Source organism: Engystomops pustulosus, chromosome 4 (genome assembly GCF_040894005.1).
Source record: "Engystomops pustulosus chromosome 4, aEngPut4.maternal, whole genome shotgun sequence".
Lineage (NCBI taxonomy): Eukaryota > Metazoa > Chordata > Amphibia > Anura > Leptodactylidae > Engystomops > Engystomops pustulosus.
The window spans coordinates 41318285-41343824 of record NC_092414.1 but is presented as its reverse complement, the minus strand read 5'-3'; the positions used below and the strand labels follow the sequence as shown (position 1 = coordinate 41343824).

The 25540-nt window shown below is 41.3% G+C and overlaps 1 protein-coding gene across 3 annotated transcripts in view; it reads right to left on the bottom strand.

The window, feature by feature from the left end:
• Positions 1 to 25540, bottom strand: part of LOC140126382 (A disintegrin and metalloproteinase with thrombospondin motifs 2-like) — a 347949-nt gene that overhangs the window by 96386 nt on the left and 226023 nt on the right. For all 3 annotated transcript variants that reach the window (XM_072145781.1, XM_072145779.1, XM_072145782.1), the window contains 2 exons: positions 16748 to 16893; positions 8487 to 8662 (listed from right to left, as the gene is read on the bottom strand). In XM_072145781.1, the coding sequence (XP_072001882.1) occupies positions 8487 to 8662; positions 16748 to 16893 (322 nt within the window). The remainder of the gene's footprint in view (positions 1 to 8486; positions 8663 to 16747; positions 16894 to 25540) is intronic.

Below are 25540 nucleotides of genomic sequence, written 5' to 3'. Positions count from 1 at the left end.
GAAGATTAATGAAACTGAATGTGAGTGCCCAGACGAGAATACCCCTTTAAGTATATATTTTTTAGCATATTTTTATTCTATGGCTTAGTGTGATGGCATTATTTTTATTGCTACTATGAAAAGGGGGGGGAGGGTTATTATTTTGTATTTAATTATTTTGGGCAAGATGAGCAGAAATAATAAATTGTGGCAGGATTTTTAGGCTTGTTCTTTACATTGCACAACATGTGAGTACAGTAATGGTCTGGTTTTATTGTACAAGTTACAGATGCAGTGATTTTTCTACTGATTTTGACTTTTTGTGGTGTGACATTTCAATATGTAATAATGGTGTTTGACAGTTTAGATCACTTTTTAGAAAGAATACTTTTTTCCATTTTTTTATCACTATACCTGAAGAAGGGATGGTCTGCCGCTTTGCACTGTGTTCTGACTCCTGACACTACTTGCATATGTTGAGTTCAGGACCCAGTGCAGAGCACCCCCAGGAGAGGACCCAGGAGTGGTAAGTATTTGTCAGCTGTACAGTTCTTCTCTGGGGCTTGATGCCACCGTACACAACCAGAATAGAAAACAGAGCAGAGCAGCACAAAGGAAGACAAGAAGCTGCAGTGTGGAGAAGAGGAGCCAGGAAAGAGGATGATTTTTTATGCTCTATGGGTCTCCAGTATTGTCTTCTCTTGGTATCTACAGTATCTATATATGTCTACTCTGGGGGTCTCCAATATTGTTTGTGTGGTCTGAGGGGTCTCCAGTATTGTTAATCTGCTGTGGGTGGTCTCCAGTATTGTTAATCTGCTGTGGGTGGTCTCCAGTATTGTTAATCTGCTCTGGGTAGTCTATAGTATTGTTAATCTGCTCTGGGGGCGTCTCCCGTATCAGCAGTTTTATTCTCTGAGGGTCTCCAGTATTTTAAGCCTGCTATGTAGTCTTCTTGATATCTGCACCATTATTGTCTGCTCTGAATGCAGTATTTAGTTTCTGGCACAGTGTTTATTCTTATACTATGGCATTTAGAAATATGGGTCTGCATTTTGTGCTGTACTATGGTTGTTGATGAATCTAGGGTGCTAGCTACTGATGCAGCCTGAAATGACACAGTGCAGAGCAGCACAAAGAGGAGATAAGAAGCTGCAGTGTGGTGCAGGGAAGAGAAGAGGAGCCAGGAAAGGATTTATTTATGTTTTTGTCTGCTCTGGAGATTTCCAGTATTATTAGTTTATGCTCCAGTAGTCTCCAGTATTGTGGAGGGCTCTCCAGTATTGTCTTATAATGGGGTTGTCAGTTTTATTGCCTGCTCTGGGGGTCTCCAGTATTGTTAGTCTGCTCTGGGGGTCCCCATTATTAGTAGTTTTATGCTCTCGGGCTTTCCAGTACTATTATCTGTTCTGGGGTCTGCATTATTATTGTCTGTTCTGAATGCTTTATTTAGTTTCTTGGATGGTATTTATTCGTCTACTGTGGCATTTATAATTTCTGGGTTGGCATTTTGTGCTGTACCGTGGTTGTTGGTGAATCTAGGGAGCTGGTTAATGATACTGCCCCTTTAAAAGTTGAGCAGTATTGAATGTGGCCCTTGGACTGATAAATGTTGGTTACAATGGCCTATTCTTAGATCAGGAACAAAACAGACATTACATAGTTTATACGGTTGAAAAAAGACACATGTCCATCAAGTTCAACCAAGGAAGGGAAGGGATTGGATGATGAAGGGATTAAGGGGAAACAATTCTATATAACATAACCTACAATGTTATTTAGGTGTAAAAAGGCATCTAGACCTTTCTTGAAGCTTTCCCTGCTGTGACCAGCGCCTGAGGCAGGCTATTCCACAGATTGACAGTTCTCATAGTAAAAAAGCCCTGTCGCCTCTGGTGATTAAACCTTGATTTCTCCAGACGGAGACAGTGACCCCTCTTCTTTTGATTCTATTTAATCCGAAACAACTTAACACCATATTTTTTTATGGATCATTCATATAATTATATAAATTAATCATGTCCTCTCGTAGTCGTCTCTTTTACAGACTAAATAAATCTAGTTGTTTTAATATTTCCTCATAACTGAGGCCCTCCATACCCCTTATCAGTTTTGTGGCTCTAATGTTGAACCCTCTCCAGCTCCAGGGCATCCTTTTTATGGACCGGTGCCCATACCACTTTTGATACATGACAAGATCCTGCTGGCTTTAGAGGCAAATCATTGACATTGCATGTTGTTATTCAAGTTATGATCTACTAGTACCCCCAGGTCCTTCTCAACAAGGGATTCTCCCAGATTTACTCTACCAAGGACTTATTTTGCCTTTGGATTATTAGCCCCCAGGTGCATAACCTTGCATTTATCCACATTGAACCTCATTTGCCTAGTGGATGACCAAACACTCAGTTTGTCCAAGTCACCCTGCAGCCAATGAACCTCCTCCATAGACTGTATTACACAACACAACTTTGTGCCATCTCCAAAAATAGACGCAGTGCAATTAATTCCAATTTATTATCATTAATAAATATATTAAATAGTAGTGGGCCAAGCACATAACCCTGGGTTACACCACTTATAACTGGTTACCATTCCAAGTAGGAATCACTGACCACAACTCTCTGGATAAGATCCTTCACCCTGTTTTCAACCCAATTGCAAATGATTCCTGCCAAACCAATAGACCTTATTTTACCCATCAGGCTTCTATGAGGGACAGTGTCAAATGCCTTTGCAAAGTCCTAGAACACAATATCCACAGCAGCTCCTCCATCCAGGCATCTGCTCACCTCTTCATAGAAGCAGATCAGGTTAGTCTGGCAACTTCTATTTTTAGTAAACCCATGCTGGATGTCACTTATTATACTATTTGATGTCCCATACTCCAGTATATAGTCTTTTACTAACCCTTCCAATATTTCCCCACAATGGAATTTAAGCTTACAGGCCTGTAAGAGCCCTTTTTATATATTGGCACCACATTTGCCTTGCGCCAGTCACTTGGCACCACACCATGTCAGACAGCGGTATAGCAATAACAGAACTGAGTTCTTTAAGAACTCTGGGGTGTAACCCATCTGGTCCAGGAGCCTTGTACACATTGATTCTATTGAACTGAAGATTGGATCATGTCTACGTTCAGCCAGTCTAGTATATCACAGGATCCATGACCCGCACTGACACCACCCATGTCAGAAGTTCTTTCTTCTATCGTATAAACGGAGATAAAAAACACATTAAGTATCTCCGCCTTCTCTTGGTCTCCAGTTACCAATGCCCCATTTTCAGAATAAAGGGGTCCAATTTGCTCTGACCCATTTCTTTTGCATTGATATACTTAAAAAAAAAAGTCTTGGGATTTGTTTTGCCATCTTTAGCCACCTGTCAGGTGACCCGTCAGATTTATATTTTTTGAATACCCTCTTTTTATCATTAATCGCCCTTTTAACTGTAGCTGTAAGCCACGCAGGGTGTAATCTAGCCCGTCTATACTTGTTACCTATTCCAATACATTTAGAAGTATAATAACCCAGGATAGATTTAAATTTCTCCCATTTAACATTAGTATCATCACATGACAGTATTTGATCCCGGTCTAAATCCTGTAGTGCAGCCCTGAATTTCTGGAAATTAGCCCTCTTAAAAAATTCAAAGTTTCCCACCTGTTTTTGCTTTTTACAGTTTAAGACCCCTATTTAAGTGCCTTGCTATTTCTTATATACTCAATCCACAATCACTCAAACCACAGATTCACTCTTAGCACACACAAAACTCCGCTTGTTTAAACTCCACTTATGTTCTTGTAAAAGGAAATTTCCAAATTTTAAGAATTTATTATATGTTTGTAATAATAATAATTTCATTATGATATAATTTGGGAAATAAGAGTTATGTTCTTGCATATCTTAATATATTTGTACTATTGTAAATATGCTTCACATCAGCACTGATCCAAAAAAGGAAAAGAGTATCTTTGATTAAATTATGCTTAAAACCATTCCAACAATTAAAAAAAAGAGAATATTTTCCTAGCATGCCAATTGCTATTTTAAGATTTCATGAAAGGAGATTCTAATAATTTACTGGACAAGTGGTGAATGGGACATTTTACAAAAAAGTCTGATCACCACTTAATGACTTGCACTGATTTGACTACAAGCCACATGGGTCCAGAACAACAGAAGTGTAATTCCTCATTTATTTTCACTAGACTACTGATGCAGGGTTTATTAACCCCTACGGGACTCAGCCTCTTTTGGCCTTAAGGACGCGGCCCCATTCTTCAAATCTGACCTGTGTCACTATAAGTGGTTATAGTTTTGGAACGCTATGAGATATCCAGGGGATTTTGAGATTGTTTTCTCGTGACACATTGTACTTCAAATTAGTTTAAAAATTTGGATGATATCTTTTGTGTTTAGTTATGAAAAAAAACAAAATTTGGCAGAATTTGGAAAAATTCTTTATTTTCAACGTTCTAAATTCTCTACTTTTGATGCAGATAGATCCAAATAAATTCATAACTTACATTTCCCAAATGTCTGCTTTATGTTGGCATGGTTTTTTAAGATTCCACATATTTTACTAGAATGTTATGAGGCTCAGAATTTGGGTGCCATTTTTCACATTTTTTGTAAAATCACCAAAACCTGTATTTAGATGGACCTGCTCAACTTCTAATTGACACTGAGAGGCCTAAATAATAGCGAGACTCGTAAATTACCCCATTGTGGAAACTACACACCTCATCGTATGAAAAACCACTTTTAAGAAGTTTGTTAACCCTTTACGTGTTTTATAGGGGTTAAAACAAAATGGAGGTGCAGTCTGCAAATTGTAATATTTTTTCACAATACACCCATTTTGGGTGGAAAATTAAACATTTACAATGGATTAAATGAATAAAGGCTCCACAAAGTTTGTTACCCAATTTCTCCCGAGTACACGGATACTCCACATGTGCTGGTAACCTGCTGTATGGGCGCACGGCCGGGCATAGAGGGGAAGGAGGCGCCATCCAGATCAGATTTGCTATGTCATTTTGTACAGGCTATAATTTTTTTCTTTTTTTTTAATGTGGACCTATAGGGGCTTATTTCTTTTGCCACATGAGATGCACTTTTCTGGTACGTAATTTGGGGGAATCTATAGGCTAATTGGTGAGATTTTATTAACTCTTTGTTGGTGGAGGAAATGAAAATCATCACTTTTCAGGAAGATTTTTATGGGTTTTTTTTTTGGCTGTTTACCATACCATAAAAATAGTATATTATTTTTATTCTTTGGGTTGCCACGATTACAAAAAGACCTCATTTATATAGATTTTTTATTTTTTTCCCATTTTTACTGCATAAAAAGTAATTTGGCAAAAATGTTGTTAATTTTAGCATCACCATATGCATAACTTTTTTATTTTTCGCCTCACAAATCTGTTTAAGGGCTTATTTTTTGCGAGAAGGATTGTTCTTTTTAGTGGTCTTATTTTAGAGTGCATAACATTTTTTAAATCCCTTTTTAGAGCATTTTTATAGGGTATTAATTGAAAATGATCTTTTTTCTGGAGCTTTTTTTTTGTTTTGTTTTTTACGGGGTTCACTTTGCGGATCTAATAACGATTCTGTTTTATTATGCAGATTGTTACGGACGCAGAGATACCAAATATGTGGGGGTTTTGTGTATTTTATTCAATTGTACTGAATAAAAACCAATTTGGAGAAAATCTTGTTCATTTTATTATCACCATCTTTTCATATGCATAACTTTTTTATTTTTCGGCTGACAAATCTGGTTAGGGACTTATTTTTTGCGAGAAAAGTTGTTCTTTTTAGTGGGCTTATTTTGGAGTGCATAACATTTTTTAAATTACTTTTTAGAGCACTTTTTTTATAGGGTATTAATTAAAAATTATCTTTTTTCGGAACATTTTTGCGTTTTTTTTCTACGGCGTGTACCGTGCGGGTCCAGTAATGATTCTGTTTTATTATACAGATTGTTACGGACGCGGCAATACCAAATATGCGGGTTTTTTTGTGTTTTTGTGTTTTTTATACTTTATTAAGTGTTTTTATGGGAAAGTGACATTTTAGGGGCTTATATTTTTATGTATTTATTTTTTATTTATTATAATGTGTAGTGTTAAGTGTTTTTGCATATTTTTACTTATACATACTTGAACTTGAACCAGTGATGCTCTGATCACTGGTTTAAGTTCAATACACAACTCTACAATACTATTTTATTGTAGAGCAGTGTAAACTGTCTGAGCAAGCTTGCGCATGCTCAGACAGTTTACAGTCAGACCCGGAAGGGGTCTGGCTGGCATGGAGACCGGGCAGCTCCGGGGCACATGCCAGTCCTCGGAGCTGCCCAGAAGTGGATCGGATCCCCCGGTAAGCGGCACGGGGGATCCGATCCACAGCGCAAACACCCTTACACGCCGCGGTCATGTTTGACCGCGGCGTGTAAGGGGTTAACACCCGCGATCGGAGCCGGCTCCGATCGCGGGTGTTAGCGCAGGCTGTCAGCTGTACTAGACAGCTGACAGCTGCTGCTTCTGGTACCGGCTCCGTTCGTGAGCCGGTGCCAGAAGCAGGACGTTATAGAACGTCCCCGTGCGCTAAGCATCTAGCCCCGGGGACGTACTATAACGTCCTGGTGCGCCTAGGGGTTAAAAGATTTGATATGTTTTAACGACGCAAGACATAATAATACTGCACAGCAGGGGGTGACTTGTGACCCGTGCTGTACTATTATGACTGACACCTTCTTACAGCGGCTCAGGCCCCTCATGAGTGTTAACCCTTTAAACACAGCGTCAAGCATGGTGGCATGTAAAGGGAATCTGTAGCTGTCTGTGGATTACGGGTAGCACTTTTTCATATGTACATAGTCTAACAGAAGACTATGTATAGGCACTATGTATACCTTTATTTATGTTAACTGCCTGTTTGTACGTTTATGAACACCCTGTGTTTCACTGTACGTTTATTACATGTGATGTCCCTCATTGTACCGTTATATATGCCCTGTGCCTCATTTATATATGTTTTGATAGTGTAGACTTGTACCGTGTTAGCCATAGAGAGCAGAAGAAGGGTGAAGAAATCACGCAATACCATTTTAAGGCTAATTGAGTATATTTGATGGTGAGCTTTCGAGAATACTAGTTCTCTTAGTCAGACACAATGTTACAAGAATGTTACAAGAAAAAGAAAATGCACAGCATTTTATATACAATAGTAAGTGAACTGAAAACCCTGCTTAAAAACTCAACAGTGACAAGGAAGGACTCATCCCGAAAGGTTTCATAATACTTAACCCAACCCAGAACACTTACAACAATCAACTTGCAGAACAGCTATGCATATGGAAATCTGAAAACCTAAATCTTGACTAACACCACTGGACGAACACTACTGGAAAATGACAAAAAATATGAAAGACAAAATCCAATTACCTTCAGGATATGATGATCAACAACAAAAATAAAAAGCTTAAAAAACTGAGACAAAGAGGCTCCAACACCACATGTTCAAGTGATCTGCCAGGCCACCAGAGCTCTGTTGTGAACCTTTCTTCCTATGAGCCTGACAAACATGAAATGTCAGTTCTCTCCAAAGGTCTGTCCTTCTACCCTGTAAGATCTGTGGACAACATTAAACTCTGCATTGACATGGAAGAGTGTTTCAGTAAATAAGTCTTAGAAAATATTTCCATGACAGAGACTATCCTAACAGCACAGATTCTGAGACAGGACAGTTTAATAGCAACCAAAAAATCTACCTGAAACCAACTCAACACGGGATACATAAATCAACTGCTTTAGAAAAAAATGGAAAAACTGAAATCCTGGTGAAAAGAAAAACTTTTTTTGGTGCACCTATAACCCCTTAACGACCTGGCCCTTTTTTGTTTTTTCATTTTGTTTTAAGCCCTTGAAAAACCCTTAAATGGTTACCAAACTTCATATACGTTATTTTACATATGTTGAGGAGTGTATTTTCTATAATAGGATAATTTATGGGAGTTTTTTTCTATATTTTTAGGACTCTCAAAGTAACTTAAAAGCAAAGGAGGTCCATCAAAATGTGGATTTTGGAATTTTTCATGAAAATGTTTAAAATCGCACCTAAGTTTCCTAACCTTCTACAAAAATGATAGGATGCAAAAAACACCATCCCGACATAAAGCAGACATTTGGTAACGTTAGTTATCAACTTATTTTGATTGTATGATTCAAAACAGAAAATATAGAATTTTGAAAACTTTTTAAAAATTTCCATTTTTTTTAATACATAAATGGAATACATATTACATATTGGACATCTCCCAGCCTACAATGAAGAGGGAAGTTAAATTCCTGATATTTTTCATCAGCCATAGTTTTTTTCAAATACAAAGCCAAAACAAATCTGGTCGTTCAACAATAATGAAAGACATAGAAGCAAGCGAATACCATACATTTGCTCAAACAGCCATCAAAATTGTGCTAATGTGCAAATTACCATCTGGATGTTCATAAGGAATCCATTGATGTTTAGTATCCTGATATTCAAAAAATGGGTCCCATTGTCTGCATTGTTCTTCTCTAAAATCGTCTGAATCTTTGTCACACTCTTCAGTATTACAAAGCTGTAGCTCGTAGCTCAGTCCTACACATGATCGACCTCCATTGGATGGGCTAAATATAAAACAATAAAACAAGATCAACTATTTTTAAGTTTTGAGTTTACATTTTGTACAATTAAGATATTAAATTACTAAAGATTTATCAAGATAAGCAAAAATATATTCAAGCACATGCCCCCTAGTTCATAGCCAGCTGGTAGCTGCCCCCACTACATAGCCAGCCGGCACATGCCCCCTACTACATAGCCAGCCGGCACCTGCCCCCTACTACGTAGCCAGCCAGCACCTGCCCCCTACTACGTAGCCAGCCAGCACATGCCCCCTACTACGTAGCCAGCCAGCACATGCCCCCTACTACATAGCCAGCCAGCACATGCCCCTTACTACATAGCCAGCCAGCACCTGCCCATTACTACATAGCCAGCCAGCACCTGCCCCTTACTACATAGCCAGCCAGCACCTTCCCTCACTACATAGCCAGCCAGCACATGCCCCCTACTACATAGCTAGCCAGCACATGCCCCCTACTACATTGCCAGCCAGCACATGCCCCCTACTACAAAGCCAGCCAGCACATGCCCCCTACTACAAAGCCAGCCAGCACATGCCCCCTACTACATAGCCAGCCAGCACATGCCCCCTACTACATAGCCAGCCAGCACGTGCCCCCTACTACATAGCCAGCCAGTACATGGATGGCTATGACCGCAGACTGTTATTTTTAATATTTGAAGATTCCCTGAGGACTGGTTCTGTTCCACAGGACTGGTGCATAGCAAATGTGGTACCAATATACAAAAAAGGATCAAAAAGCGATCCTGGAAACTACAGACCTGTGAGTAACTTCTATTGTGGGAAAAATATTTGAGGGGTTTGTTAGAGATGCTATCCTAAAGTATCTCACTGCCCATAACCTTATAAACCAGCATCACCATGGTTAAGTAATTGGCTTACTGATAGAAAACAGAGTATCGTCATTAATGACACATTCTCAGATTGGGTTGATGTCACCAGTGGGGTGCCACAGGGGTCACTATTGGGGCCACTTTTTAATATTTTTATTAATGACCTTGTAGTGGGTTTACACAGTAAAGTTTCAATATTGGCAAAGGATACAAAGCTGTGTAAAGTAATTAATACTGAGGCCGATAGTATAGCAGTACAGATTGCTTTGTGGAGGTTTAAGGAGTAGGCAAGGAAATGGTTAATGAGGTTTAATGTAGATAAATGTAAAGTTATGCACTTGGGCCATGGAAACAAAAAGTATAATTACGTTTTAAACAGTCAATTACTTGTTAAAACTGGAGCTATAAAAAGACTTGGGGGTGTTGGTGGATGGTAAACTTAAATTTTAGTTACCAGAGCCGGGCAGCTGCTTCTTAAAGGGGTTTTCCCACAAACAATAGTTAGCTGATGGAACTGACGGAAATTGCCGAGCGCCGCACTCGGTGATCTCCATCAGCTCCATAGAGATAAATGGAGCTGAACGGACATGTGGGGCTGTCTGCTCCATTAGTCTGACAAAGCGACAAGGGGTCCGACAGAAGTACGTGGGACCCCATCGGACTCCCCCCCACCCGTTTTCGTGATAGGTGGGGGTCTCAGCACTGAGACCCCCACTGATCAGCAAGTTAGGCCCTACCCACAGAATAACTTTTGTTTGTGGGAAAACCCCTTTAAGCAAATAAAATTATTGGATGAACCAAGAAAGGAATAGATTCTCATGATAAAGACATAGTTTTGCCCTTATACAAATCACTGGTCTGACCACACATGGTCTATTGTGTACAGTATAAAAAAGGACATGGAACGGGTGCAGAGGAGAGTGACCAACATTATTAGGGGAATGGGGAGACTAGAATACAATGAAAGATTACCACATTTATTATTATTCAGTTTAGAAAAAAAGACGACTGAGGGGAGACCTCATTACAATGTACACATACCTGAACGGACAGTACAAGGAGCTCTCCAAAGATCTTTTTATACCTAGACCTGTGACCAGAACAAGTGGGCATCCTCTACACCTAGAGGAGAGGTGGTTCTACCATCGCCATAGACAAAGGTTCTTTACTGTAAGAGCAGACTATGGAACTCTCCTGCAGGAAGTTGTTATGGCAGACTTTATGTACATGTTCAAGAGAGGCCTGGATGCCACGAGTTATGGGGAAAAACCATTTAATTCTTAAAGGTAGAACTTGATTGACTTGCGTCTTTTCCAGACATATATACTATGATACATAACCAGCTATAACATGCCCCCAAGTTCATAGCCAGCCAGCACATGCCAAGTTCATAGCCAGCCAGCACATGCCAAGTTCATAGCCAGCCAGCACATGCCAAGTTCATAGCCAGCCAGCACATGCCAAGTTCATAGCCAGCCAGCACATGCCAAGTTCATAGCCAGCCAGCACATGCCAAGTTCATAGCCAGCCAGCACCTGCCCCCAAGTTCATAGCCAGCCAGCACCTGCCCCCAAGTTCATAGCCAGCCAGCACCTGCCCCCAAGTTCATAGCCAGCCAGCACCTGCCCCCAAGTTCATAGCCAGCCAGCACATGCCCCCAAGTTCATAGCCAGCCAGCACATGCCCCCAAGTTCATAGCCAGCCAGCACATGCCCCCTAGTATATATCCAGCCAGCACATGCCACCTAGTATATAGCCAGCCAGCACTTGTCACTTAGTATATGGCCAGCCTCCTGTCCACAGTATATGGCCAGCCTCCTGTCCACAGTATATGGCCAGCCTCCTGTCCACAGTATATGGCCAGCCTCCTGTCCACAGTATATGGCCATCCTCCTGTCCACAGTATATGGCCAGCCTCCTGTCCACAGTATATGGCCAGCCTCCTGTCCACAGTATATGGCCAGCCTCCTGTCCACAGTATATGGCCAGCCTCCTGTCCACAGTATATGGCCAGCCTCCTGTCCACAGTATATGGCCAGCCTCCTGTCCACAGTATATGGCCAGCCTCCTGTCCACAGTATATGGCCAGCCTCCTGTCCACAGTATATGGCCAGCCTCCTGTCCACAGTATATGGCCAGCCTCCTGTCCACAGTATATGGCCAGCCTCCTGTCCACAGTATATGGCCAGCCTCCTGTCCACAGTATATGGCCAGCCTCCTGTCCACAGTATATAGACAGCCTCCTGTCCACAGTATATAGACAGCCTCCTGTCCACAGTATATAGACAGCCTCCTGTCCACAGTATATAGACAGCCTCCTGTCCACAGTATATAGACAGCCTCCTGTCCACAGTATATAGACAGCCTCCTGTCCACAGTATATAGACAGCCTCCTGTCCACAGTATATAGACAGCCTCCTGTCTCTAGTTTATAGTCAGCCCCCTGCATCCAGTATGCCCAGCACATTAAAAAAATTAACTCAATACTCACCTTTTCATACGCCCCACCACAGGTCCTTCTCTTGTTGATAGAAGTCGGTGGCCGGTTCTTGTGCACTGGCGGCACACACAGTATGATGTGGGGGCAAGTAGCCGCTTGCTGACATCATAGTGTGTACAGCACTTGTCCCTCCCAACGCACACACTATGATGTCAACAAGTGGCTGACGCCATACTGTGTCCGCGGTCAGACCTGTTGCCGACAGCAATGAAGAGGAGGATCTGCAGGGGGGCATCGGAATGGTATTGATTTGATTTTTTTATAGACTAGAATATAAGCATTTTTTGTGCTGAAAAACTCAGCTCGGATTTTGACGGTACCAATATATATTCCCAGTCCATTTGACAAATGGACAACTACCTAAAAAAACACTCCTAAACACAATATTTACAAAGTAGTTTGAGTGCCAGAACAATGTTTCAATATAAGCTTATTTACAGCCATAACCCTTAGCTTTTATTATCACTATTGGGGGCATGCAAGACTTTTTAGTACAATTTTTGAAAGAAGGGGCCATTGTGATTTAATTTCCTTTAACATTTAACCAGTGCAGTTATATGTCAACAGTGCAGACATTTTAAGACATAATAATACCAATGAAATATAAAGCCCCTGATTATTACATGACTTCACATTCTAACAATCAGTGATTGTACGCCATCTTGGTCCAGTGTTTTTTCCATTTCAATCTTTTTTACTGCAACATTTTACTTAAATTTCTTGACATTTAATTAAGACATTACTTCGACGCTCACTGCATTTTGCCTGACATTTATTTTTTTTTGTTTTTTTGAACATTTGAGAAAAAAAAACTGTACTAAACTAGCTTTTCTACTCATTATCTCTTAAATAACCCCCATTATTTTAGAAATGATAACACTTTTAGTATTCTCATTATATACAAACATTATTAATTTTATGTTTTTATGTATTGGGAGGTAAAAAAAAAACATTAATTGCAACCTCAGATGAAAATCACAGAAGATTCAATATCTGTTGAACAAAAAAATAGCCACACTGTGGATCACAGCTAACACCCCCATATTGCTAAACACATCAAAAAACACAAGAAATATGTGGCATAAATCATGTTTCGGCTGCATGCTCCTCCCTGAAAACTCCATTTAAGTCTCTGCTTTTACCATATCAAAGGAAACGGTATGGTCCCTTATGTTATGTTACTTTTTTGCATGATAGCATCTTTGTGTGTATGTACTATGTACAGTCATTGAAGGACCTGGCCCTTTTATGTTTTTTCATTTCCATTTTTTCAATCCCCACCTTCAAAAATCTATAACTTTTTTATTTTTACACATAAAGAGTTCTGTGACGGCTTGTTTTCTGCGTAAAAAAATTCCAAATGACATGTCTACTTTATTTTTTGGGTCGGTACGATTACGGGGACACCAAATTTGTATAGGTTTTATAATGTTTTCATACATTTACAAAAATTAAAACCTCCTGTACAAAAAATATTTGGGGGATTTTGTAATATTCTGGCGCTAATAACTGTTTCATACTTCGTTGTACGGAGCTGTGGGTGATGTCATTTTATGCATCTTTTGAGGAAGTTTTCAATGCTATCAGTTTTAGGACTATACGACCTTTTGATCACTTTTTATAGAATTTTTTATATTTTCCAAAATGGCTAAAAGTGTCATTTACAACTTTGGGTGCTATTCTCTGTTACGGGGTAAAACCGTTTTTATATTCTGATAGATCATGAATTTTCAGACACTGCGTGGGGGGGGTGTAGGGTAATACTGGTTTATTCCAACTAGACCCATGATAAAGCACAGCTTGTGTGCATTTTTTTTAGTTTTTAGAGAGGTTGATACAATAAACTTCGATTTTTCCTATATTTAAATATTTTTTATATTAAAACATCAATTTAATAAGAGCCTTCTTGTGTCCTCACAATTCCATAAACTTGGAAAAAGTGTTACCTAAATTGATTGTTTAAAGGGAACCTTTCACCACATTTTCACATATAGATCCAGTGACAGGTTCCTATAGAGCTCTATTAACTAACTGCCACCATTCTTTCAACTAAAAATGGTTTCCCTAACATCCACATAAATCACCTTTTAGCTTATATTACCTGGCATCAGAGGGAGTGTGTACTGCTCAGCTGGCCTCTGCCATCTACTCCTCTCCATGCCTTATGCCTCCTTACTATTTAGCAGTTAATTATCTCAGGTCCTTTAGCCTCTTAACAATAGCAATCTGTGCCCCGTGTTAGTATCTGACCACATGAAGTCACAGCTGCCTCCACGGATTTCTTCTCCTCTCCACCCTCCATAGAGGCTGCTGTGATTTCATGTAATCACATACATGGTGTACAGTTTGCTATTGTTAGAAGGCTTAAGGACCTCACTTTGGTCACATGACACAAATGTAACACACGGCACCATGTAAGAAAATTGACAATATTTCCTATAAGGAAATAGAGGTTTATATGTCTGTAGTTGAATATTAGCAGACAGCCCGTAAGTACAAGGAGGCAGGGCAGTGATTTGAAGAGACACAGAGGTGTCAGTCAAAATAATGGGGCGTGATTCACTGTCAGCCTGGGAGAGAGTCAGGGCCAGCAGACATGAGTCAGAAAAGCTAATTTGCATATCAGATAAACAACCGTAATTAAGGTACAGTGCCTCACTGGCAGATAATTTTAGGTTATATGAGAAGGACTTGTAACCCTTTAACAGCAGACATTGTTAGTCAGGGGCATAAAATTCTGTTGACAGGTCTTCAAGTAGTTATTCCAGTACACTTCATTTTGGTGGTGACAAAATTACTTTATGTACTTCTTCACAAGTATTCTTATAGCTATTTTTAAATTCTTGTTATTTAGCGCTAAAATTTCATTTATGCACAAGGAGTTTCTTCTGCTCCTACTACCTATGTATTTCAGTAAAAAAAAAAAAATATAGGACTTTTTCAAACATATGCATCCCATTTAGAATAGGTTCTCCTACTTAAATGATATTTGAGAGCAATCTGTACCTGAAAGACCTTGCTCCCCATTTATAAAGGGTTTTAGACCATTTTAATAATAATAATTCTTTATTTATAAAGCGCCTGCACATTACGCAGTGCTGCACAAAGCATGACAAATTGGTCCCTGTCCCCATGGGGCTCACAATCTAAACAACCTACCAGTATGGTTTTAGTCAGTTTTCCAATATATTTGAAAAAAGAGACACAACCTCTTAGACAATGTACCAGAAATTCAGTCATAAAATAGGCAAACTAATAGCCAGTCTAAAGCAGTCTTTAGTTTGTCCAGATCAATCATTAATTATGGCCCAGAATAAAATAGTATAGTGCCTATCCACCGACACTGCTAAATATCCCCCATTGTGTGAGTTAATCTGTACTCTACTTTTTGAACTTTTGTGTTCTTATAATTCTCAAACAGTAAAGTCAAGGACCTATGGAAAGATGTCAGACTTCCTAGATGCAGCCCCTTCCCACCAAAAAAAATATATAAACCATTGCTAATATGTCAGGTTTGGTTTCTTTAGTTATTTAAGAAAAAAGTATTTCCTGAATGGGATCATACACCTGGATAGTTTCAAATGCCCCATAATTAGTACCTCATGATTAGTAACATAATTTCAAAGAATTCTGTAAAATGTGGTGAATTATAGCAAATCCCTGTCATCTTTGTTATTAGAGTTTTTCCTTTTATGTACATCTACCAGTAGACACTCCATATGCCCATTAACTAATCATGTATCATTCCGCATGGGGGCCTTAGACAGTACTTTACAAAGAGACAAACTGTAATCCTACACTAATCACCCAGCAGTACCCATCATCCGGTCGTGTCTTGAATTTTCCTGAGACACTATTATGTTAGTTCTTAATTTTATTGGTTGGAATTCTAACATCTGTTATGTTTTACTTTAGGCTTGACATACTATTCCAACCCATCCCTCTATTAAACCTCCAGTTTTATTACTGTTGTGAATGCTTCAAGGGGGTTAAAGAGAATTACAGAATTATGCAGGGAAACAGCAACTAATATTTCCTCTTTCATGTGTTTTTTCTTGCCACCGCATCCATACAGAGAAAAAGCTGCAAATTTGCTCATAAATTGAGCTAAGTGCACACAATCATAAGCTTAAGGAAGATATTTGCGGCCCATTGGAGATCGGTGGCCAGCTCATAATAAAAACTGTCATGTGCGCTTAGCCTAAAAGTGTGTTAAGACTTAGAATATTTGTACATGGATTTTGATTATGGGTTGTTTTACATGTACTTAGAAGGGTTGTTTAATAGGCACTGAAAAACCCTTTGACAAATTGAAAAGTATGGGTCCGAGGTCTGATATGGGGTAACTGGCATCCAACTCATATGAGGTTTTTTGCCTACGGCTGGTTTGTATACAAGCCAGCTTGTCCCAAGTGTACAATTCAGCAGATCTACACTTGAACCAACAGAACCAGCTAACACACAGAGCAATTTTTTTGGACCAAACTTGCAACTGGCCTTATTTTGGATCTACACTCTGAAGCCACACTTTAGTCTTGATAGATTTATGTACCTTTCAACCTTTACTTCTAAGGTAAATGGGCGAACAAGAGTGGGAGGACAAAGCTCTGACAATGACAATCCAGTGACTGTAGGGATCAAAGCCAACTTACAGTATCTCAACTGATAATTTTAGGGAAAACAAATTTACTTCTTAATATGCACCACATAAATGAAAATAAAATAAACTTACTGAGGATTATCACAGCTTCTTGTCCTGTATCTCACACCTGTGCCACATGTCCGAGAGCACGAACCAAATTTACTCCATTGCCCCCAATTTCCATCTTGGCGAAGAATTTCAGGGGTTAACCAAATGCAGTGACCTTTAAAGCAATGCTTATACCAAAGACAAAATAATAAATTTCATTAAAAAGATTTATATACAATTATAATGCTCAAGTAAGCATCTGTTTTTTGCTAATATTTAAAGCTTAACTAAACCCTTAAAGCATTAATTGAAGAAATGAATAGTGCAGGTAATAATAGTAAACTGTAATATACTTCATCGAAGGAAATGTACCATCAAAATCAAGCATAACAAAGCAGAGGCACTAACTCATAAATCCAGACACTGTGGTATTAATCTTATATTTGTTATTCATGGCCTCCTTCCTTCTAAAATACATTTTTAGAAATGATGCTAATGAGCCAGAAGAGCTCTTGGGGGGGGGGTGTTAAAGGGATTATAAAACACCAAACTTCTTTTAGTTCAACGTCCATGGTAACTTATTACAAGTATAGCATCCCGCTGTCCATGGGGTAGCGGGGAGTGAACAGGTGTTAACCACAACGTTTCGGAGGTGGCTCCTCCTTTCTCAGACATGCACAGTACAGGCACCTGTATTTAGCAACCTTAATTTTTCTTCCGACTCTTAATTAATCACAAATACTATACATCACCAAACTGCCCAGACTTTCTACAAAACAGTAACCATATTATGTCCCAAAAAAACGTTAAAACTACATTGCTCATTCAGACCATGCGGATAGAGGGTGTGCAATTCTGTGATCCAATATACTGAAGGAGGTTCTGCTCTAGGTTAACCCTATCTGTGCCTTTTATTTGCTCCAAAACAAGCCTTCAAATATCATAGATCCAATGTGACTTATCTTTAAAATGTTCAGCTACCCGTTTTATACTTTGTGCTTGTTGTTTTTTAGATGTATTATCACTGTCTGAGTTTAATAGTTAACCAAGTTAAATTGATCTTCCTTGTTAATAGCTGTAGAGTGTTGACATGCTAGGCATGGAAAATCAGTTTACCCGCAATAGATTTACCTTTTTTATATACAAATTGGGGTTTATATAAAGTTAAAGATGGGGTTTTTAGATAAAGACCGCTTGTTCAGTTTTCTTCTGAGGTTTTTTTTGTGTTACTTCCTCTCTAGTTATTCCCAATACCTACATGTAATATGTTACCATGGATGTTAAACTAGGAGAAGCTTGGTGATGTATAATCCCTTATTTTATTGAAGTTTGAAAATAAATGTGAAGAGTTTTTATGTAATAACGGCTTGCAAGTGGGGCGTGAAGGGGCGTCGCTGGTCGAGCGCAGGGCGCGGCCGGCCAGGAGTGGGCTGGCGCAGGGCGCTACTGTCCTCGCGCCTGCGTACTCGCTGCTGCCGGCGACTTTTTATATGTGAAAAGTCACCGGCTGTGGTTTTTTTCTAAACATCATAAATAAATATGCCCCAAGGAGGCTATGGATAACAACTATAAGATAGATCCAGGCACAGAAGCTGTGGCAGGCAGTAAGTGTCCACTGTTTCTCATGCTTGTTTTTGTTGGTAGATTTTCTTTAAAGTAAAACAAAATGTATCTTTTTCATAAAGAAAAGCTTCTCTAAGTCTCTTTTTATCTTATCCTCTTGCAATGTACAGCGTCACTTCAGGCAGAAGCGGATGATTAATGATTTAATATTTCCAGAACCAGAGTACCGTAAATACTAGAGTATAAGCCGAACCAAGTAAAAGCCGAAGCCCCTAATTATACCACCAAAAACTGGGAAAACCTATTGACTTGAGTATAAGCTGAGTATAAGAAATGCATTGCACAGCCTCCCAGTATATAGCCGGCCAGCCAGCCCCCAGTTCGCCCATCACATAAAAAAAATAAACTTGCATACTCAGGTAACTGCACCCCCGATGCTCAGCGCGGCATCTCTTCTGTCTTCTCAATGATACTCCCTTCATCAGCGGTGACATTGCCGCATCTCAGTGTGCGCCGGCCACGGCTCTGCCATCTGTTACAGCAGACAGAAGAAAGAAGAGGAGCCGCGGTGAGAGGAGCATCGCGGAGAAGACAGAAAAGGAGCCGCGCAGAGCATCGGGGAGCCGCATCAAGCATCGGGGGCGCCAGAAGTTTCATTTTTTATTGACTAGTCTACAAGCCAAGGAGAGGTTTTTCAGTGCATTTTTTGTGCTGAAAACTCAGAGTATACACAGTATATTTTCTGTGCTATTACAGAAGGAGATCAGAGACTGTCAAAAGTTAAGACTTTAGAAACTTTATCAGGTCACTTTATTTCCAGTCATCAATAAAGAACAGGACAGAAAGCTTATTTACAGAAACAGCATAAATAAGCAAGAAAGGAAGGTGAAAAAGAAAGGACATAGAAACGTATTCTTTTTAATAAAGAGTTTACCATCTGCACTTTAATTCAGAAAATTTGGTTGAAATTTTAGATAACCTTCAATTAAACACTAATTATATTTACTTCAGCATAAAACTGTATTATAGTAATCTTTTACTCTTAAATAAGATAGTAGATGGGTGTTGTAAGTGAATCAATTTTTTTTTAAAGAATATTTAAGATATATTAAGATGAATTAACACATGTGGAATTATATACTTAAGTGTGAAACAACTGAAAATATGTATTATATTCTAGGTTCTTCAAAGTAGCCACCTCTTGTTTTGATTACTGCTTTGCACACTCTTGCCATTTTCTTGATGAGCTTCAAGAGGTAGTCACCAGAAGCTGTTTTCACATCACAGGTGTGCCCTGTCTTTAATAAGTGGGATTTCTTGCCTTATAAATGGGGTTGGGACCATCAGTTGTGGTGTGCAGAAGTCAGGTGGATACACAGCTGAAAGTCCTATTGAATAGACTGTTAGATGGCTAGAGAAAAACAGCTAAGTAAAGAAAAACAAGTGGCCATCATTACTTAAAGAAACTAAGGTCAGTCCGAAAAATTGGGAAAACTTTGAAAGTGTCCCCAAGGGCAGTTGCAAAAACCATCAAGCGCTACATAGAAACTGGCTCACATGAGGACTGCCCCAGGAAAGAAAGACCAAGAGTCACTTCTACTGCAGAGGATAAATTCATCTGAGTCACCAGCCTCAGAAATCGCAGTTTAATAGCAGCTCAGATTAGAGACCAGGTCAATGGCACACAGAGTCCTAGCAGCAGACACATCTGTGCAACAAATATTAAGAAGAGACTGTGTGCAGCAGGCCATCATGGTAAAATAGCTGCTAGGAAAACACTGCTTAGGACAGACAACGAGCAGCAGAGACTTGCTTGGGCTAAAGAACACAAATAATGGACATTATACCAGTGGAAATGTGTGCTTTGGTCTGATGGGTGCAAATTTGAGATAGTTGGTTCTAACCATTGTGTCTTTGTGCAACACAATAAAGGTAAACAAATGGACTCTACATGCCTGGTTCCCATCGTGGAGCATGGACGATTAGGTGTGATGGTGTGGGGGTGCTTTGCTGTTGACACTGGGGGGCGGGTGCTTTGCTGGGGATTTATTCAAAATTGAATGGATACTGAACCAGCATGTTTACCGCAGCGGCAAGCTATTCCATCTGGTTTGCATTTAGTTTGACTATCATTTATTTTTCAACAGGACAATGACCCCAAACAGATCTGCAAGCTGTGTAAGGGCTATTTGATCAAGAAGAGAGTGATGGGGTGCTATGCCAGATGTTCTGGCCTCCACAGTCAACAGGCCTGAAAGCAATCAAGATGGTTTGGGGTGAGCTGCACCGCTGAGTGAAGGCAAAAGGGCCAACAATTGCTAAACTTCTCTGGGAAGTCTTTCAGGAGTGTTGGAAAACCATTTCAGGTGACTACCTCTTGAAGCTCATCAAGAGAATGCCAAGAATGTGCAATGCAGTAATCAAAGCAAAAGGTGGCTAGTTTGAAGAACCTAGAATTTAAGACATATTTTGAGATTTTTCACGCTTTTTTCTCAAGTATATAATTTGAATATATAATTCATAGTTTTGATGCCTTCAATGTGAATCTACCATTCTGTAGCCATGAAAATACTTTTTGAATGAGAAGGTGTGTCCAAACTTTTGGATTGTACAGTACATGTGCTGACTTTATAGCTCTTTTGTATGCAACTATACATACAACTACATTGTAAAAAATTATTAACTATGTTAACAAAAAACTGTATACATATTTTTAAGTCAACTTTATTAGGAAACACAGCAAATTACACATCAGAAATTTCACCCACTACTATCTTCTGCACTTCAAGGTCAAAACTGGGGGGGTCATTTACTAAGGGCCTGAATTGCATTTTTCCGTCGCGTTAATGGAATATTTCCGATTTGCGCCGACTTTCCCTGAATTGCCCCGGGATTTTGGCGCACGCGATCGGATTGTGCCGCATCGATGCCGGCATGCACACGACGGAAATGGGGGGGGGCGGGGCGTGGCCGTAAGAAAACCCGACGGATTCGGAAAAAAACGCTGTATTTAAAAAAAAAAAAAAAGTAAATAAAGTAAGTAAATCTGCCCCTCTGAGTAAAGTGGGACATTTATAGGAAACTTTTCTTATAATGATTATAATTAGAGATGAGCGAACACTAAAATGCTCGGGTACTCGTTATTCGAGACGAACTTTTCCCGATGCTCGAGTGCTCGTCTCGAATAACGAACCCCATTGAAGTCAATGGGAGACTCGAGCATTTTTCAAGGGGACCAAGGCTCTGCACAGGGAAGCTTGGCCAAACACCTGGGAACCTCAGAAAAGGATGGAAACACCACGGAAATGGACAGGAAACAGCAGGGGCAGCATGCATGGATGCCTCTGAGGCTGCATAATCGCACCATTATGCCAAAATTATGGGCAACAGCATGGCCATGACAGAGTGACAGAATGAAGCTAGATAGCATCTAAAACATCCAATAATTGACCCTGACACTATAGGGGACGGCATGCAGAGGCAGCGGCAGCAGGCTAGAGAGTGTCATGGCGACATACCCTAAATGGACTCAGGCTTCAAACCAATGGGTGGCAGAGAGGAACCAAAGGAGGTGAGCAAGAAGCGCTCAAATAATATCGGTACATGATAAAAGTTTGCCAGTATATTTTGTGGATTACACAGCAGGGTGGCGACAAAGTTAACATGGAAGCCATGAAAACAACCCAAAATTCTGCCTGACACAGCTCGTTTGATAAGGGGACGATGTATGGAGGCAGTGAACTAGTAGTAGATTAAAGGTGCTGCAGTTAAAACTATGTTAGTTGGATCTTGGCATGGAGCTGGCGCTCCGCTGCCAGGCGAGCTTTCGCCAATCCAAGCCCCTGTCTATAGGCTACTCCCCAAACAGCACTTCTAAGAACCTTTTGTATAAGATCAAGTGTAGTAGCGTTCTTATAAGTTTAGGATATGGCGGGTGAGGGGAATGTAAACAGATGCGCAAGAAGCGCTGAAATAATATCCCTAAATGGTAAAAGTTTGAAAGTATATTTTGGGGATTACACAGCAGGGTGGCGACAAAGTTAACAACTTTGATGTGGAATGCCCTGTAATAGCTCTTGGGCGGTGTGCCTTTTATCGCCTAGGCTCAGCAGTTTCAGCACCGCCTGCTGTCGCTTAGCGACGGCACTGCTGCTGTGCCTAGAGCTACCGACTGATGGCGCCATGCCCACGGATGGTAATTCGGAGGAGGAGGAGGTGGAGGAGGGGTGGGAGGAGGTATAGTAGGCCTTTGAGACCTGGACCGAGGTAGGCCCCGCAATTCTCTGCGTCGGCAGTATATGACCAGCCCCAGGGTCAGACTCGGTCCCAGCCTGCACCAAGTTAAGTGTAGTAGCGTTCTCATAAGTTTGGGATATGGCGGGTGAGGGGAATGTAAACAGATGCGCAAGAAGCGCATGATGCGCATGGAGCTGGCGTTCCGCTGCCAGGCGAGCTTTCGCCAATCCAAGCCCCTGTCTCTAGGCTACTCCCCAAACAGCACTTCTAAGAACCTTTTGTATAAGATCAAGTGTAGTAGCGTTCTTATAAGTTTAGGATATGCCGGGTGAGGGGAATGTAAACAGATGCGCAAGAAGCGCTGAAATAATATCCCTAAATGGTAAAAGTTTGCCAGTATATTTTGTGGATAACACAGCAGGGTGGCGACAAAGTTAACAACTTTGATGTGGAATCCATGAAAACAACCCAAATTTCTGCCTGACACACCTCGTTTGATAAAGGGACGATGTATGGAGGCAGCTATATGGACGACTTTTGGAGGTAGCAATGGAGACAACGTGTGGAGGCTGCTATGGAGACAATTTAATTTGGATAGTGCCTGTATGTGGCAGTCCCAAACATTTTTCAAACCAGAGGAGCAGGTAGGTGGCCCTCCAGTAAAATGGGATAGATTGAGTGCCTGTATGTGGCAGTCCCAAAAATGTTTCAAACCAGAGGAGCAGGTAGGTGGCCCTCCAGTAAAATGGAATAGATTGAGTGCCTGTATGTGGCAGTCCCAAAAATTGTTCAAACCAGAGGAGCAGGTAGGTGGCCCTGCAGTAAAATGGAATAGATTGAGTGCCTGTATGTGGCAGTCCCAAAAATGTTTCAAACCAGAGGAGCAGGTAGGTGGCCCTCCAGTAAAATGGAATAGATTGAGTGCCTGTATGTGGCAGTCCCAAAAATTGTTCAAACCAGAGGAGCAGGTAGGTGGCCCTGCAGTAAAATGGAATAGATTGAGTGCCTGTATGTGGCAGTCCCAAAAATTGTTCAAACCAGAGGAGCAGGTAGGTGGCCCTGCAGTAAAATGGAATAGATTGAGTGCCTGTATGTGGCAGTCCCAAAAATTGTTCAAACCAGAGGAGCAGGTAGGTGGCCCTGCAGTAAAATGGAATAGATTGAGTGCCTGTATGTGGCAGTCCCAAAAATGTTTCAAACCAGAGGAGCAGGTAGGTGGCCCTGCAGTAAAATGGAATAGATTGAGTGCCTGTATGTGGCACTCACAAAAATTGTTTCAAACAGAGGACCGGGTAGGTGGCCCTCCAGAAAAATTAAATGCATGAAGTACTATAGCAAGAGCCAGTGGGCCCTGTCAAAAAATAGCCAGTTTCCTCTGCTTTACTGTACAAAGAGGAGGAGAAGGAGGAAAATGAGGAGGAGGAGGAGGAGTGGATCAATTATTCAGGTTGAGCTTCCTTCACCTGGTGGAGATTGGAAATTCTGAGAAATCCAGCCTTTATTCATTTTAATAAGCGTCAGCCTGTCAGCGCTGTCAGTCGACAGGCGTGTACGCTTATCGGTGATGATGCCACCAGCTGCACTGAAAACCCGCTCGGACAAGACGCTAGCGGCAGGGCAGGCAAGAACCTCCAAGGCGTAGAGCGCCAGTTCGTGCCACATGTCCAGCTTTGAAACCCAGTAGTTGTAGGGAGCTGTGTGATCATTTAGGACGATGGTATGGTCAGCTACGTACTCCCTCACCATCTTTCTGTAAAGATCAGCCCTACTCTGCCGAGACTGGGGACAGGTGACAGTGTCTTGCTGGGGTGACATAAAGCTGGCAAAAGCCTTGTAAAGCGTACCCTTGCCAGTGCTGGACAAGCTGCCTGCTCGCCTACTCTCCCTCGCTACTTGTCCCGCAGAACTACGCACTCTGCCGCTAGCGCTGTCAGAAGGGAAATACTGTTTCAGCTTGTGCACCAGGGCCTGCTGGTATTCATGCATTCTCACACTCCTTTCCTCTCCAGGGATGAGAGTGGGAAGATTTTGCTTGTACCGTGGGTCCAGGAGAGTGAACACCCAGTAATCGGTGCTGGAATAAATTCTTTGAACGCGAGGGTCACGGGATAGGCAGCCTAGCATGAAATCTGCCATATGCGCCAGAGTACCAACGCGTAAGAATTCACTCCCCTCACTGGCCTGACTGTCCATTTCCTCCTCCTCCAACTCCTCCAACTCCTCTTCTTCTGCCCATACACGCTGAACAGTGAAGGACTCAACAATGGTCCCCTCTTGTGTCTCGCCAACATTCTCCTCCTCTTCCTCCTCATCCTCCTCCACCTCCACCTCCTCCGATATGCGCTGAGAAACAGACCTCAGGGTGCTTTGGCTATCAACAAGGGAATATTCTTCCCCCGTCTCTTGTGACGAGCGCAAAGCTTCCGACTTCATGCTGACCAGAGAGTTTTTCAACAGGCCAAGCAGCGGGATGGTGAGGCTGATGATGGCGGCATCGCCACTGACCATCTGTGTTGACTCCTCAAAGTTACTCAGCACCTGACAGATATCAGACATCCACGTCCACTCCTCATTGTAGACTTGAGGAAGCTGACTGACCTGACTACCAGTTCTGGTGGAAGTTGACATCTGGCAGTCTACAATCGCTCTGCGCTGCTGGTAAACTCTGGATAACATGGTCAGTGTTGAATTCCACCTCGTGGGCACGTCGCACAACAGTCGGTGAGCGGGCAGTTGGAGGCGGCGCTGCGCTGCCCTGAGAGTGGCAGCATCTGGGCTGGACTTCCTGAAATGCGCACAGATGCGGCGCACCTTCGTGAGCAAATCAGACAGATTGGGGTATGTCTTGAGGAAACGCTGCACTATCAGATTTAACACATGGGCCAGGCATGGCACATGTGTCAGTCTGCCGAGTTGCAGAGCCGCCACCAGGTTACGGCCGTTGTCACACACAACCATTCCCGGCTTGAGGTTCAGCGGTGCCAGCCACAGATCAGTCTGCGCCGTGATGCCCTGTAATAGCTCTTGGGCGGTGTG